Source organism: Salmo salar, chromosome 15 (genome assembly GCF_965601325.2).
Source record: "Salmo salar chromosome 15, fSalSal1, whole genome shotgun sequence".
NCBI lineage: Eukaryota > Metazoa > Chordata > Actinopteri > Salmoniformes > Salmonidae > Salmo > Salmo salar.
Window position 1 is genome coordinate 96,364,272 of NC_138305.1, and position 17,702 is coordinate 96,381,973.

The following is a 17,702-nucleotide window of genomic DNA, read 5'->3' on the forward strand; positions in this document are numbered from 1 at the left end:
AATGTTTTATTGTCACATAGGTGCAGTGAAATGTGTTGTTTTACAGCAAGTCAGAACCGTAGGATAAATAAAGGGGCCATCTAAGCAGACAATGAAACCTCTTACAATATTAGATGATGACATTTCTCTAAAACAGGCTATAGGCTACATGTGGACCACCAAGTCAGAACAGTAGGCTTAGTTATGAGGGGGAAAGGGACCAAATTATTAGGGTGAGGCACATAGGCTACTAATACCTTACTACACAACATACATTTAGTATTACTTAGCTACAGTATGCATATCTCCCTGGCATATTACATCACTTATGCAGCAGCATACAATACATTTTTGGACTCACCTTCTTGTGCTGTGCTCACTTGAATAGGAAAGTGGTGCAACGGTCCTTCATGGGCAAATTTTGTCATCAAACTTTGTCATCAAAGTATGGCATTCTCTGGATTTATGGTGCTTTCATGACAACTGGGAACAAGGTTGAATCAAGACGTCAGTGATCTTCAGGTCGGAGCTCTAAAAAGAGGCCCGAGTTCCCCAGTTGGATGACCGTTAAAAACGTATTTTCCCAGTCGGAGCTCGTTACTTTCAGAGTTCCCAGGTGTCTTGAATTCACTGAAGTCTTTCCCAGTTCCGAGTTTCCAGTTGTTTTGAACACGGCAGAAGTCATGCTGGATTGACAGCATGGCCAATGTATTCAACCTTTTCTGGCAAATCATGTTGAATGTTGATCCTTTTAAGCTTGGAAAGAGAATCTTAAACCCAGACTTGGACCACACACCCACTCCCCTTAATACCAGGCTAGTGATTGCCTTTCAATGCTTGCAGTTAGCCACTGATTCCTTCCAAACCACTCATTGTTGAATTTCCGATTTCCAACTTGTTGTGTAATGTTTATGTCCAATGGTTGATGAGCACCGATACGTTATATCTATAATTTGTCTTCATACAAAAAGGATTGAAAAGGCTTTGCTAGTTGATTGTGGACTTGATTCATGATTATGACTGCTAGCTTGCCAGCTAATATTTTGAAAGTATGATGTTGACATGATTAGTCCAATCAAAGCTATGGTGGATATAATGTGATTTGACGTAATTCTATCTGTGGCCAATGACTTTGAGCCTTCTTGGATGGGCACTTCTAATGTAACTCTATGGCAGCACCAGGGGCTTGCATTTTCGAGCTCTACACCTAGATTTTGTGGCGACGTAGTGTCCTTATGAGTGACAAAACACTGAGCAACTAGAGAACATTACCAAGCCCTACTCTCTGTATTTTCCGCTGGCTGCGATACCACCACAGAAAGCACTGAGCTAGGCTGAAACACCTGCATTTTGGAGCTGCCTTACTCAATAAAGCAAAAAAGAGACCATATTTGTATGTGGATTTATTAATTGAAAGATTATTATTTTTTGCATTGTTTTCAAACTGATATGTGGCACGTATTAATGCCAAAATAACATGCAAAATAGGCAACAACAAAAAACAACAGGTGTGGCACTGGTTCTGCCTACATAGAGAAATGTTCACCGAGTTAAATAGACAGGAATGAGCAGTTAGCTTCCCAGCCAGCTACAATTTGATATGCTACCAGCCAACTCAAAGAAGAAACAATATAAATGTAGCTAACTAGCAAGATACATTACCAAATATAATGTAGGTCTTATTCAGTTAAATGCAAAGAAGTAATGTTAGGAAAAAGTAACTCACCTAAAGTTTCAATTCTGGCGTCCCAGGCACATGTTCTTAAGACAGAGGTTGAGGTTCAACTTCAGGTGATATTATCTCAGAAAAAGTAGGACAATAACTTGTGGGGGGAGGGGTGGAGGAGGACGTGGAGAAAATGTCCTTAGGTTTGATGTACTGTATGACATTAAGCTTCAAGCAAATACAAAAGACAGGGCCGGACTACTGCAGTTGGGGCCCCGGGCCACTGACGAAAGAGGCTAACTATGCCTAAAGTATGTTGGTGGCTTATACTCTTAAAGGGATAGTTCACCCAAATTACAAAATGACATATTTGTTTCCTTACCATGTAAGCAGTCTCTTGACAATGCATGACAGCAATCCATGCTTTGGTTTAGTTTACCTGGCAGTGGCTGGCATGGTTTCCAATCGATTAAATCCAATTGAAGTCATAGGACCGATGTTAGCATTTTTCGTGCATCATATTCAAATGATCTATAAGTGACTTTGTTGAGCTTTACAATCCATTTTAGATTCTTTAGAATAATTTGGACATGATGCTCGAAAAATGCTAATGTCAGTTCCATGACTTGAATGGGATTTGTGCCACAAACGCTAAAACTTTATCATTTGGAAACAGTGCCAGGTAAACTAAACCAAAGCATGGATTATTGTCATACCTTGTCCATAAACTGGTTACATGGTAAGGAAACTAATGTAATTGTGTAATTTGGGTGAACTATCCCTTTAATGCAAGGGTCAAGAAATGTTTACATTCTAAAAGGCCATATTTCCCTCAAGAACCATAGGTTCTAACAAGGTTCTAACAACCCTTTAAGAGTATTTTTAAGAGTATATATATATATAGTACATGTACACTTTTCATATGAGATTTTTGTGTTTGTCCTTTCCCTCCAGAAGGTAAAGGTGTGTCCGTGAGAGGTTGACCACAGGAACGTGAGCTGCGGTGGGAGTGCACATGGAGGTTCTGTGCCTGTATAGGTAAAGATGACTCTGCTGGCAGGCGACGGCTCAGACTACGACTACAGCGCTCTGAGCTGTGCCTCCGATGCCTCCCTCCTCCTCCCTCAACCCCCGCCCCTGTCAGAGCAAGAGGCCCTCAAGGGGGCCTACTACAAACGGGCCAAACTCCTACCTGAGGACCCAGACCACCTCCTCATCAACTCCACCTCGCTCTCCGCTGCCCGTAAACTCCATGCCATTATCAACGTTGGCGGGCTGCGTTATCAATTACCCTGGACCACCTTGGAGGACTTCCCCCTGTCCAGACTTGGCCAGCTGCGCCTCTGCAGCAGTTTTGACGAGATCATGTGCGTCTGCGACGATTACGACATTGCCAGCAACGAGTACTTCTTCGATCGTTCGCCCTGCGCCTTTCGCACCATCCTGACCTTCCTGCGGGCCGGGAAGCTGCGATCCCTCAGGGAGATGTGTGCCCTCTCCTTCAGGGAGGAGCTGCTCTACTGGGGGGTCCCTGAGGAGAACCTAGAGTGGTGCTGCCGTCGCCGCCTCATCCAGCGGGTGGAGGAGTGTGACGAGCTGGAGCGGGCAGCCCAGGAGGACGAGGAGGAGGAGCTGATGATGGACACTGAAAGCGGGCACCGCAGGGGCAGCGCCGCCCGGGCTACGGAGACCCGGATGGGACATTATATGAACAAGCTGAGAGACATGGTGGAGAGGCCTCACTCAGGCCTGCCAGGGAAGATCTTTGCCTGTTTGTCGGTGCTGTTTGTCACCATCACGGCTGTCAACCTGTCCATCAGCACCATGCCGGCCATGAGAGAGGAGGAGGAGCAGGTAGGTGGACATCATGAGGACTAGGAGGCGTCAGCACAGGGCAACAGGACATACACTCTCACCATGGTTATTACATAGTTATTACATATGGACATAATAATTACACCATACGTATTACATAATTACTAACATAGCCATTACATCGACACATAATTCTATTCCCCGACCCTTGATAACAAAGCCTGCACTTTGAAATTGTAAATAACTTTTTTTATATCAAAGCTCAAAGAGCATTTGTCAAGTAAAATGAATAATTGATTATGTGTGTGGGCATCAGAACACTCTTCTAATTTGCAAAGAAAACATTTGGAAAAGTCTCGTTCTAATCTAATTTAGGTGCTCATTATCATGGCTGACTTCAATCACTGCGGTAATTAACTTTTTCTGGCCTCGGTAGCCAGATAAAAAGAAAATAAATAGAAAATTGGAGTCACACACACATACACACACACACGCACACACACACTGCACTTCTCTGGTTTCATTGTGAGTTCTAGGAGAGTACTTTCAGGTGGAGCAAAAGCAATTCATTTGTCTTTAGCCTAGTCTTTACCTGTATGTAAACATTATGGAACATATGTTTGTACCCAGAAGGTAATTCATTACCCCCAGAGGGGAATTACTTTATATGGGGCTCCAAAGGCTAGTACCTGAGCAGTTCATTCCAAAATTGTATCCCTGATATATTATGTTGCTTTCTAAAAGATGTTCTGTCTGAAAAAAAGCTTATTGTACATTCTGTGTAGACATGATACACTGGTATAAGTCATTTCCGACTGTGTGGGAGTGTTTCATAATAATACTGCGTGCTTTCTTCTGAAATAGAATCAACTCAAAGGCCATTTTATATTATATTGTATGTGCTTTGAATTGGTTAACAATTGAATATCAATTGAAACATCTTCACGAAAACAATTTATTAGAAACAACCTCCCAAATAATACATAACCATCGGGCTTGGAGAGCATGTTCTGGTGCTAACTACATTCAGGAGTTTTGTCAGGTTTTTGTTTCAGTACATTGCATTCTCATCTTTTATGTAGCTTAATAAAGCAACACCTACTCTCACAACACCTCACTCTGAACAGAACCATCTGAGCAGAGAACAGAGAAGGTGCAATCTTGGAGTTTAACATGAAAAGATTGGCAACAAGCTGTGACTAGAAAATAAATGGGCTGTTATAAATAGAGTCTGTTTTTGATGCCCTGCAGTCTACAATTTGACATTTGAGGAATACAAGTTGGGATACCACAATAATGTCCCTTAGATTTTAGGCAGCATAATAGCTCCCTCTAGTGTCTAACTACATCCTTGTAACAACAAAAGGTCCAAAATTACACACCCTGTGGCCTACACACCCTGTGGCCTTATAGGACAAATGGTGAAGAACACTGTTGTATATGCTAGATGAATAATGTTAGATGTATGTACAGGTGCTAACCAGTGTCTCCTGTGCCTCTTAGGGCAAGTGCTCCCAGATGTGCTACAACATCTTCATAGTGGAGACGGTGTGTGTGGGCTGGTTCTCCCTTGAGTTCACCCTGCGCTTCATCCAGGACCGGGACAAACTTGCCTTCCTGAGACGCCCTCTGAACCTCATAGATGTGGTGGCAATCCTGCCCTACTACATCACCCTGGTAGTGGACAGCTACCAGGGGGAGAAGAAGCTGGGCTCAGGCAGCAGTTACCTGGACAAGGTGGGTCTGGTGCTCAGGATCCTCCGTGCCCTGAGGATCCTGTACGTGATGCGGCTGGCCCGCCACTCATTGGGCCTGCAGACTCTGGGGCTTACTGCACGGCGCTGCACGCGGGAGTTCGGATTACTCCTCCTCTTCCTCTGCGTGGCCATTGCCCTCTTCTCCCCACTGCTCTACCTCATTGAGAACGAGATGGCTACGACCCACGAGTTCAGCAGTATCCCTGCCACCTACTGGTGGGCCGTCATTACCATGACGACAGTGGGCTACGGGGACATGGTTCCGAGGAGCATCCCGGGTCAGGTGGTGGCTCTGAGCAGTATCCTGAGCGGGATTCTTCTCATGGCGTTCCCAGTCACCTCCATCTTCCATACATTCTCCCGGTCCTATGTGGAGCTGAAGCAGGAGCAGCAGAGGCTACTGCAAAGACGGACACACTTCCTGTTACGCAGGAGGATAGGCGGGCTGGGGAGTAACATGTCGCTGGAGAGTGACTACCCCAGCTGTGGTTCCTCTGGGGCCAGGGACAACTGAGGAGGAGGAGGAGGAGGAGGAGGAGGAGGAGGGATGATTAAAGGGCACAACACACAAAGAAAATGAGAGAAACGAGGGGTTAGAACTTGGCAACTTCATCTGTGAACAGGGACCCAAATGACTGAGGAGGATGAGAGAAGAGATCAAGGACACAAAGCACAGACTATAGACAAAGAGACTATAGACAAAGAGACTATAGACAGAGAGACAAACTGAGAGTGATAAAATAGGGGTTAAGTAAGATTACCTGGCAATGTTCTGCTTCCATTTTTTGAGTTTATTATTCTTCAATGGATGACGTCATCTCTGTCTACAGCATTATGATTTAACAGATGCCGGAAATGTTCCCAGAAACCAGAAGATCTGCACAATAGCAGAAAGAAGATTATAATAAACCATATTAGATGATTGACATAACAGTACATCATATTCCATAAAGTAATTTATCAAAAATAACATGGACGTACAGTATAGGCTACATGTAATATGTGATCGATTTCTTATTTGTGTCTCAATTGTAAAGTGTGAGTCCATAACCATATTTCTTAAGAGTTACATGTATTGGAGGTGTATTGGTGCTCAGCACTGGGTTGCAATTTTCTGTATAAAACAATGAAGGAATATGTATCTGTACGTAGTTATTATGTGCTCCGTCTCTCACAAATGTATTTCTAAGAACATAGTAATTAGTGTGTAAAAAAAATCTTACGTTTGTTTTATTTTTTGCTATTGATTGCTAAATGTTTTAAACTTATTTTTCTCTTTAAAGTTTAACTGAACTTAATCTGATCTGCCTCATGATTGCTTGGACTTATTTGTAATTTACTGACTTTTCTGCTATTTCCTAACCATTTATATGTCTATTTTCAAAACACAGCAGATTAAATCAAATCAAATTAAATCTATTTGTCACATGTGTCACATATTTGTCACATGTGCTGAATACAACAGGTGTAGACTTTACCATGAAATGCTTACCTACAAGCCCTTTAAGAACAATGCATTATTAAAAATTAAGAAACATTTTCTAATCGAAAAAAGGAAATAGTAACACAATAAAATAACAATAACGAGGCTATATACAAGGAGTACTGGTACTGAGTCAATGTTCAGGGGGTATGAGGTAGTTGAGGAAATTGAGGTACTATGTACATGTAGGTAACGGTTAAAGTGTCTAGGAAATCAGAATAGATAATAATAGGTAGCAGCAGCGTATATGTAGAGGGTGAAAGTGTGTCTATGTGTGTGCATGTGTATGTGTGTGTTGGTGTGTCAGTGTAGTATGTGTTAGTGTGTCAGTAGGGTCCAGTGAGTATGCATAGAGCCAGTGCAAGAGAAGCAGTGCAAAACAAAGTGGATCAATGCAAATACACCGGGTAGCCACTTGATTAACTGTTCAGAAGTCGCATGGCTTGGGGGTAGAAGCTGTTCAGGAGCCTTTTGGTCCAAGACTTTGCGTTCTGGTACAGCTTGCAGTTTGGTAGCAGAGAGAACAGTCTATGACTTTGGTAGCTGGAGTATTTGGCAATTTTTAGAGCCTTCCTCTGACACCGCCTGGTATAGAGGTCCTGGATGGCAGGGAGCTTGGCCCCAGTGATGAACTATCCTCTGTAGCGCCTTATGGTCGGATGCCAAGCAGTTGCCATACCAAGCAGTGATGCTGCCAGTCAAGATGCTCTCAAAGGGTGCAGCTGTAGAACTTTTTGAGGATCTGAAGGCCCATGGCAAATCTTTTCACTTCCTTAGGTCCTTAGTGATGTGGACACCGAGGACCTTGAAGCTCTCGACCCGCTCCACTACAGCCTTGTCTATGTGAATGGGAGGCATGCACGGCCCTCAGTTTCCTGTATTCCACGATCAGCTCCTTTGTCTTGCTGACGTTGCGAGAAAGGTTGTTGTCCTGGCACCACACTGCCAGGTCTCTGACCTACTCCCTATAGGTTGTCTCATCGTCATCGGTGATCAGGCCTACCACTGTCGTGTCGTCGGCAAACTTGGAGTCGTGGGTGAACAGGGAGTACAGGATGGGACTAAGCACACACCCCGTGTTGAGGGTCAGCGTGGAGGATGTGTTGTTACCTACCCTCACCACCTGGCAGTGGCCCATCAGGAAGTCCAGGATCCAGTTACAGATGGAGGTGTTCACTCTCAGGGTCCTTAGCTTAGTGATGAGCTTGTCCAGGTGGGAGAGGGCAGTATGGAGTGCAGTAGAGATTGCGTCATCTGTGGATCTATTGGTGCGGTATGCGAATTAGAGTGGGTCCAAGGTGTCTGGGAGGATGACGTGAGCCAAGACCAGCCTTTCAAAGCATTTCATGGCTACAGATGTGAGTGCTACAGGTTACCGTGGCGTTCTTGGGCACAGGTGGTCTGCTTGAAACATGTTGGTATAACAGGCTCAGTCATGGAGAAAATGTCAGTAAAGACACATGCCAGCTGCCTTGCGTGTCCTGGTAATCTGTCTGGCCCTGCTGCCTTGTGAATGTTAACCTGTTTAAAGGTCTTACATCGTCTATGGAGAGAATGACCACACAGTCCTCTGGAACAGCTGGTGCTCTCATGCATGGTTCTGTGTTGCTTTCCTCACAGCGAGCATAGAAGGAATTTTGCTCATCTGGTAGGCTCACGTCACTGGACAGCTCGCTGCTGGGTTTCCCTTTCTAATCCGTGGTAGTTTGCAAGCCCTGCCACATCCAACGAACGTCAGAGTCGGTGTAATAGGATTCAATCTTAGTCCTGTATTGATGATTTGCCTGTTTAATGGTTCGCCGATGCATATAGCGGGATTTCGTATAAGCGTCTGGATTAGTGTCCCTCTCCTTGAAAGTGGCAGCTCCTTAGCTCAGTGCTAAATCCATGGCTTTGGGTTGGGATATGTATTTACGTTCACTGTGGGGATGACGTCATCGATGCACTTATTAATGAAGCCGGTGACTGATGCGGTAAACTTCTCAGTGCCATCGTATGAATCATTCGTATGAACATATTCCAGTCTGTGCTAGTGAAACAGGCAAAGCTTATCCTCTGCTTCATCGGACCACTTCCGTATTGAGTTTTCGATTGTAAGCAGGAATCAGGAGGATAGCGTTATGGTCAGATTTGCCAAATGAATGGCAAAGGAGAGCTTTGTAGGAGTCTCTGCATGTGGAGTGAAGGTGAAATATAGGTTTTTCGCCTTTAGTTACATGGGTGACATGCTGGTAGAAATTAGGTAAGACGGATTTCAGTTTTTCTGCGCATTAAAATCACCGGCCACTAGGGGCGCCACCTCTGGGTGAGCATTTACTTCTTTGCCAATGGCCCTATAGAGCTCGTTGAGTGCGGTCTTAGTGCCAGCATCGGTTTGTGGTGGGAAAAAAACAGCTATGAAAAATATGGATGAAAACTCTCTTGGTAAATAGTATGGTCTACAGCTTATCATGAAGTATTGTAACTCAGGCGAGCAGCACCTAGAGACTAACTTAATATTAGAGATCGCACACCAGCTGTTGTTAACAAAGAGACACACACCACCTCTCTTGAGTTTACCCGACGCTGCCGCTCTGTCCTGCCGATGTGTAGAATAACCAATTTTTATGCTATTTTTCTCGTGCGGGTAGTAGGCCTATCACACAAGCGTGGCTTCATCAATAAGTGTATCGATGACATCGTCCCCACAGTGACCGTACGTACATACCCCAACCAGAAGCCATTGATTTACAGGCAACATCCGCACTGAACTAAAGGGTAGAGCTGACGCTTTCAAGGAGCGGGACTTGAAAAAAAGGCAAAGCGTCAATACAGGACTAGGATTGAATCATATTACACCAGCTCCGACGCTTGTCGGGCTTGCAAACTATAACAGACTACAAATGGAACCACAGCCCAGTGACACAAGCTTACCAGTCGAGCTAAATTACTTCTATGCTAGCTTCGAGGCAAGTAACACTGAAACATGCATGAGAGCATCAGCTGTTCCGGACAACTGTGTGACCACGCTCTCCGTAGCCGATGTGAGTAAGACCTTTAAACAGGTCAACATTCACAAGGCCGCAGGGCCAGACGGATTACCAGGACGTGTACTCCAAGCATGCGCTGACCAACTGGCAAGTGTCTTCAATTACATTTTCAACCTGTCCCTGACTGAGTGTAATACCAACATGTTTAAAACAGACCACCATAGTCCCTGTGCCCAAGAATACTAAGGTAACCTGCCTAAATGATTACCGACCCATAGCACTCACGTCTGTAGCCATGAAATGGCTAACATCAACACCATTTTCCCAGAAACCCTAGACCCACTCCAATTTGCATACTGCCCCAACAGATCCACAGATAATGCAACGTTTGATCCAAGTTAAACAATTTAAAGGCAATGCTACCAAATTCGAATTGAGTGTATGTCAACTTCTGATCCACTGGGAATGTGATGAATGAAATACAAGCTGAAATAAATCATTCTCTCTACTATTATTCTGACATTTCACATTCCTAAAATAAAGTGGTGATCCTAACTGACCTAAGACAGGGAATTTTAATTAGGATTAAATGTCAGTAATTGTGAAAAATGGAGTTTAAATATATTTTGCTAAGGTGTATGTAAACTTCCGACTTCAACTGTATTTCCTCAATTACCTCAACTAACCGGTGCCCCTTCACATTGACTCTGTACCGGTACCCCCTGTATATATCCTCACTATTGTTATTTTACTGCTGCCATTTAATTATTTGTTACTTTTATTTTTTATCTCTTTTTTACCTAACACTTATTTTTCTTAAAACTTCTTAAGCATTGTTGCTTAAGGGCTTGTAAGTACGCATTTCACCGTAAGGTCTGCACCTGTTGTATTCGGCGCATGTGACAAATAAAAAATGTGATTTGATTTGAGTCTGTATTGTCTTTTTGCATCCGCTAATGGATTTGCAGAGCTCGTACCTGCCATAACCCTATGTGAGTGCTCCTTAGTTTACAAGAAGTTAAAACACTCCTAAAACAGACAACTACACTACACGTTCAATGAGACACACAAGCAGGCCAAAATGGCTCCTACATGGCCCAACGTGAACACTCAGAGAATAGAGTAATTTAGAACGCAAAGTACCAGCACTGACAAATCTTCAGCAGCACAGTGGCAAAAAAAAACTCCCTAGAAGGATGAGAACCTGACTCAGTCAGAGGCTGTGCACATCTGACTGTAGCCTACCAGTAGATGACAACAGTGTGACACAGAAGCACTTTTGCAAAGTAGACTGAAAATTGTCAATGGGCGCGTTCCTCTGCCCAGGCGTTGCTGACGCCTGCAAGATTTTACAACGCCTTAATAGGTATTTTACGTATCAGCGAAACACATTATATGTTATAGAAAACTGTCAGTCGATGACACGCTTAATGACATGGCTGTAACGTCTGCGTCCAACTCACACTCCCAAAGACTTAGATCCCCGGAACGCAGCCCACTTTCCAGCTCACTCTCCAGATCTCAATCACAGGAATTCTAGTCACCTGTTCACATACCTGCATGTCATCCTCCCACACTATTTAGTTCAGTTCCTTGCACCCCATCACTGTGAGGTATGGTTTGTTTTGAGACACACTTTTTTGGAGCGCTGGGTTTTCCCGTCCTTCTCTCCTCCCGTGTATGATAGTTTTTGCCTGCCTCACTCACAACGCCTTTTACCTATTCCCTTCCTGTACTGTTGCCATTTTTGGACCTACCGTGTATGACCTTCTGCCTGCCCCTGGACTCAGCTACCTGCCTCCTCCTATGGTCCTTTTCATTAAACACCTGCTGCGCTCTGCGCTTGAAACCAGCTTTCCGTCTCCCTCGTGTTCATTACAGTGGTATGCAACCATTAGTATCCAATGCCCGAGCCGGGGTACACGACCATAAACTATTCTCTCATTAACATTTAATTATTATTTTTTTTTTTTTATTTAGCAGACGCGCTTATCCAGAGCAATTTATAGGAGCAATTAGGGTTAAGTGCCTTGCTCAAGGGCACATTGACAGATTTTTCACTTAGTTAGTTCTGGGATTTGAACCAGAGAGCTTTTGGTTACTTGCTCAATGCTCTTAACCACTAGGCTACCTGCCATCAAGCAATACTACATTGAGTGTAGTTCATACACGTGGGATCAGTTTCAGAAGCTGAGTGAGCAGGTGATGGCTCGGGTGGATATGAGAGGGGATGTGGATAGTATGAATAACTGGGTGAGAACAGCGTTAGTGTGGGGAAGCTACTGAGGCTATACCTAAGAGTTCAGGGAGGAGGAGGAGGAGGAAAGCAGTCCCATGGTGGACGGAGGAGTGTGGGGCAATGGTGAGGAGTATGAACAGGGCATTTAGAGTACTGTCAAAGATGCATAACTTCCAATATCTGATTTAGTATAAGCAGACCCAGGCCCTGGTGAGGAGAACTATTCGTCAGGCAAAGAGGTCATGTTGGCGTCGTTTCCTTGACACTATTGGAAGGGCGACACCTGTGGGAGAAGAGTAGGGGGATGATTAAGAGGATGAGTGGGGTCAGAAGGGAGTGGGATTATCAAGTGTTGACGAGGGTGAAGGATGTGGCAGTAAGAGATGAGGAGAAGGCAGAGATGATGGCCAAAGCTTTTGTCCAAGTGCATAGCTCGGCAAATTTGTCAGAGGAGAGCAGAGGGAGAGAGAGAGAATGAGAGAGGAGAATCCTGGAGTGCTGGATAGGAAGGAGGATGTAAATTATGCGTTGAATGCACCATTTACCATTGCAGAGGTGAAAAGGGCAATGGGTAAGGCTGGGTTAACTTCACCTGGGAAAGATGAGGTGTGCTATGTTATGTTGGCCCATCTTAGTGATGAGGCACTTGATAAGGTATTGGTGTTGCACAACAGAGTGTGGGAGGAGGGGAAACTACCGGGCAGCTGGAAGGAGGCAGTAGTGGTACCAATCCTGAAGCCAGGGAAGGACACATCAAGGCCAACAAGCAAACAAGCTATCGGCCAATAGCTTTAACATCACATGTATGTAAGATCATGGAATGTATGATTACGGAGAGGCTAACTTACTTCCTGGAGAGCAGGGGGCTAGTGTCGCCACATTAGAGTGGGTTCAGGAAGCGTAGGGGAACTACGGACCGAGTATTCTGCTTAAAGTACCGCTTCCAGACAAACTAAACACCTTCTTTGCCCGCTTTGAGGATAATACAGTGCCACCGTCACGGCTTTCTAACAAAGACAGCACCCCCCCTCCTTCACCGTGGCCAACGTGAGTAAAACATTTGAACTTGTTAACCCTCGCAAAGCTGCTGGCCCAGACGGCATCCCTAGCCGCGTCCTCAGAGCATGCGCAGACCAGCTGGCTGGTGTGTTTACGGACATATTTAATCACTCCCTATCCCAGTCTGTTGTCCCCACATACTTCAAGATGGCTACCATTGTTCCTGTACCCAAGAAAACAAAGATAACTGAACTAAATGACTACCGCCCTGTAGCACTCACTTCTGTTATCATGAAGTGCTTTGAGAGGCTAGTCAAGGATCATATCACTCCCACCTTACCGGCCACCCTAGACCCACTTCAGTTTGCATACCACCCCAACAGGTCCACAGACCCTATTTAAAAAATATATATATTTCACCTTTGTTTAACCAGGTAGGCTAGTTGAGAACAAGTTCTCATTTGCAACTGCGACCTGGCCAAGATAAAGCGTAGCAATTCGACACATACAACAACACAGAGTTACACATGGAATAAACAAAACATACAGTCAATAATACAGTAGAACAAAAGAAAACAAAAAGTCTATATATGTCAGTCGTTGCTAGGAGTGGTGGTAGGAGTCAGGCGCAGAGAGCAGAGGTAAGGAACTGTGTGTTTATTCAATAAAAACACAACACGATCGATGCCAACACAACGGGCGTGAAAAATGCAAAGTGCCCAAACAACAGGTGCACAGCATGCATGAAAATAGAACAGTAGTAGATCGCCAGCACATCCAAATACAAAACACAACCTGACGCTAAATAATCCCGCACAACACTGGGCGGGCTAACCAGGCTTAAATAACCAAAATCAAAAGACAAATGAGGAACAGGTGCAACCAATAAGACAAACCAAACGAAAAGGAAAAAAGGATCAGCGGCGGCTAGTAGGTCGGTGACGACGACCGCCGAGCGCCGCCCGAGCAGGCAGGGGAGCCACCTTCGGTGGGATTCGTGACAGTACCCCCCTCCTGACGCGCGGCTCCCGCAGCGCGCCGCCACCGACCTCGAGGGCGACCCGGAGGACGAGGTGCAGGGCGATCCCCATGAAGGCGGTGGAACTCCCTCAGTAGTGGAGGGTCCAAAATGTCCCTCCTGGGTACCCAGCACCTCTCCTCCGCGCCGTACCCCTCCCAGTCAACGAGGTACTGTAGGCCCCGCCCCCGAAGTCTGGAGTCCAGAATGGCGCGTATTTTATACGCCGGGGACCCCCCAATGTCCAGCGGGGGGGGAGGAACCTCCGGCACCTCACCTTCCTGCATGGGACCAGCCACCACCGGCCTGAGGAGAGACACATGAAACGAGGGGTTAATACGGTAGTAAGATGGAAGTTGTAACCGGTAACACACCTCGTTTATCCTCCTCAGGACTTTAAACGGCCCTACACACTGCGGGCCCAGCTTCCGGCAGGGCAAGCGGAGGGGCAGGTTTCTAGCCGAGAGCCAGACTCGATCCCCTGGTGCAAACACAGGGGTCTCACTGCGGTGCTGGTCAGCGCTCTTCTTCTGCCGTCCACTCGCCTTTGTAAGTGCGTCTTTGACGGCTCTCCAGGTGTCCTTCGAGCGCTGCACCCAATCCTCCACCGCAGGAGCCTCGGTCTGGCTCTGGTGCCATGGAGCCAGGACCGGCTGGTAGCCCAACACGCACTGGAACGGTGACATGTTGGTTGATGAGTGCCGTAGAGAATTCTGGGCTATTTCTGCCCATGGCACGTATCTCGCCCATTCTCTGGGCCGGTCCTGGCAATACGTCCTTAGAAACCTACCCACCTCTTGGTTCACCCTCTCCACCTGCCCATTACTCTCGGGGTGGAAACCCGAGGTCAGGCTGACCGAGACCCCCAAACGTTCCATGAACGCCCTCCAAACTCTGGACGTGAACTGGGGACCCCGATCAGAAACGATGTCCTCGGGCACCCCATAGTGCCGGAAGACATGGGTAAACAGGGCCTCCGCAGTCTGCAGAGCCGTAGGGAGACCGGGCAACGGGATGAGACGACAGGACTTCGAGAACCGATCCACAACGACCAGGATAGTGGTGTTCCCCTGTGATACGGGAAGGTCAGTGAGGAAGTCCACTGATAAGTGTGACCACGGCCGCTGTGGAACGGGAAGGGGGTGTAATTTCCCTCTAGGCAGGTGTCGAGGAGCCTTGCTCTGAGCGCACACCGAGCAGGAGGAAACATAAAACCGCACGTCCTTACCCAAGGTGGGCCACCAGTACTTCCCCCTCAGGTTCCGCACTGTCCTCTCGATCCCAGGGTGACCCGAAGAGGGGAGATTATGGGCCCATCGAATCAATCGATCACGGAGACCAAGCGGTACGTACTGAACACCTGTCGGACACTGCGATGGTGCAGGTTCCGACCTTAACGCCCGCTCGATCTCCGCGTCCAACTCCCATACCACCGGAGCTACCAAACACGACGCCGGAAGGATGGGAGCCGGATCGATGGCCCTCTCCTCGGTGTCATATAGGCGGGACAGTGCGTCGGCCTTCGTGTTCAGTGAACCTGGCCGATAAGAGATGGTGAACCGGAAACGGGTAAAGAACATGGCCCACCTGGCCTGACGCGGATTCAGTCTCCTAGCTGCCCGGATGTACTCGAGGTTATGGTGGTCAGTCCAGATGAGGAAAGGGTGCTTTGCCCCCTCAAGCCAATGTCTCCACACCTTCAGAGCCTTGACCACAGCTAACAACTCCCTGTCCCCCACATCATAGTTCTGCTCCGCCGGCCCTAGAGAAGAAAGCGCACGGGCGGAGTTTGGGTGGCATGCCCGAGCGCTGTGATAGCACGGCCCCCACCCCAGTCTCGGACGCGTCCACCTCCACTATGAATGCCAAAGAGGGATCCGGATGAGCCAGCACTGGAGCGACGGTAAACAGCTCCTTCAGGCGACTGAACGCTCTGTTCGCCTCTGCTGACCAGTGCAAGCGCGCCGGACCCCCCTTCAGCAGTGAGGTAATGGGAGCAGCAACTTGACCAAAGCCCCGGATAAACCTCCGGTAGTAATGGGCAAACCCTAAAAACCGCTGCACCTCCTTTACCGTGGTCGGAGTCGGCCAATTACGCACGGCTTTAACGCGGTCATCCTCCATCACCACCCCCGAGGTGGAAATGCGATACCCCAGGAAGGAAACGACTCGTTTGAAAAACTCACATTTCTCAGCCTTGACGTACAGGTCATTCTCCAGCAGTCGCTAAAGCACCTTGCGCACCAGGGAGACATGCGCGGCGCGGGTGGCGGAATAAATCAAGATGTCGTCAATATACACCACCACCCCCTGTCCGTGCAGGTCCCTGAGAATCTCGTCAACAAAGGATTGAAAGACGGCTGGAGCATTCTTTAACCCGTACGGCATGATGAGGTACTCATAGTGGCCCGATGTGGTACTAAATGCGGTTTTCCACTCGTCTCCTCCCCGGATACGCACCAGATTGTACGCGCTCCTGAGGTCCAGTTTCGTGAAAAAACGTGCGCCGTGAAATGATTCCACCGCCGTAGCGATGAGAGGTAGTGGGTAACTGAACCCTACTGTGATGGAATTTAGACCTCGATAATCAATGCACGGACGCAACCCTCCATCCTTTTTCTTCACAAAAAAGAAACTCGAGGAGACGGGTGACATGGAGGGCCGAATATACCCCTGTCTCAGAGATTCCGTGACATATGTTTCCATAGCCAACGTCTCCTCCTGTGACAATGGGTACACGTGACTCCTGGGAAGTGCAGCGTTTACCTGGAGATTTATCACGCAATCCCCTCGTCGATGAGGTGGTAATCGGGTCGCCCTCTTTTTACAGAAGGCGATAGCCAAATCGGCATATTCTGAGGGAATGCGCACAGTGGAAACCTGGTCTGGACTCTCCACCGTCGTCGCACCGATGGAAACTCCCTTACACCTGCCTGAGCACTCCTCTGACCACCCTCTGAGAGCCCCCTGTCTCCACGAAATATTGGGATTGTGATTGGCCAGCCAGGGAATCCCCAGCACCACCGGAAACGCAGGAGAATCAATGAGGAAGAGAGTAATCCGTTCCCCATGATCCCCCTGCGTTACCATGTCCAGTGGCACCGTGGCCTCCCTGACCAGTCCTGACCCTAATGGTCTGCTATCTAAGGAGTGCACGGGGAAAGGTTGGTCCAATGACACCAGGGGAATCCCTAGCCTTAATGCGAGCCCACGATCCATAAAGTTTCAAGCTGCGCCTGAATCGACTAGCGCCTTATGCTGGAAAGAGGGAGAAAACAAGGGGAAAGTTACTAAAACGAACATGTGACCAACAGGGAGCTCTGGGTGAGGTTGGTGCTTACTCACCTGAGATGGACGAGGAGTGCTCCGCCTGCCATCCCGATTCCCAGAGGAGCTCCCCCAGCACCTGTCGGTAGTGTGTCCTCTCCGACCACACTGGATACAAGGGGAGCCTCCTCCTCCGGTTCCCTTGGACGCGGCCCCCCCTAGCTCCATAGGAATGGGAGCTGGAGGACCTGGAGGTGGAACCAACAGGGCCCCGTCTGGACGCCAGCGCACAGCCAGCAGATTGTCAAGACGAATGGACATGTCGATTAGTTCGTCTAGCGACAGGGTAGTGTCCCGACAGGCTAGCTCACGGCGGACGTCCTCCCGGAGGCTACACCGATAGTGGTCCATCAGGGCCCTGTCGTTCCACCCCGCTCCAGCAGCCAAGGTCCGGAACTCCAGAGCAAAGTCCTGTGCGCTCCTCGTCTCCTGACGCAGGTGGAACAGCCG

The 17,702-nt window shown here is 47.5% G+C and overlaps 1 protein-coding gene across 1 annotated transcript; it reads left to right on the forward strand.

Moving 5' to 3' along the window:
- The first annotated feature begins 2,605 nt into the window (after positions 1 to 2,605).
- Positions 2,606 to 6,515, forward strand: LOC106572645 (voltage-gated potassium channel regulatory subunit KCNG1). Its single transcript, XM_014147011.3, has 2 exons — positions 2,606 to 3,499; positions 4,964 to 6,515. The coding sequence occupies exons 1-2, from the start codon at positions 2,690 to 2,692 to the stop codon at positions 5,729 to 5,731; spliced, it is 1,578 nt and encodes a 525-aa protein (XP_014002486.1). The 5' UTR covers positions 2,606 to 2,689; the 3' UTR covers positions 5,732 to 6,515.
- The last annotated feature ends 11,187 nt before the right edge of the window (positions 6,516 to 17,702 follow it).

Bases quoted from the DNA above. Each gene is read 5' to 3' on its own strand.
- LOC106572645 (XM_014147011.3), top strand. From the start codon at position 2,690: ATGACTCTGCTGGCAGGCGACGGCTCAGACTACGACTACAGCGCTCTG. The intron at 3,500-4,963 runs GTAGGTGGACAT...TGTGCCTCTTAG, and splicing joins TGAGAGAGGAGGAGGAGCAG to GGCAAGTGCTCCCAGATGTG.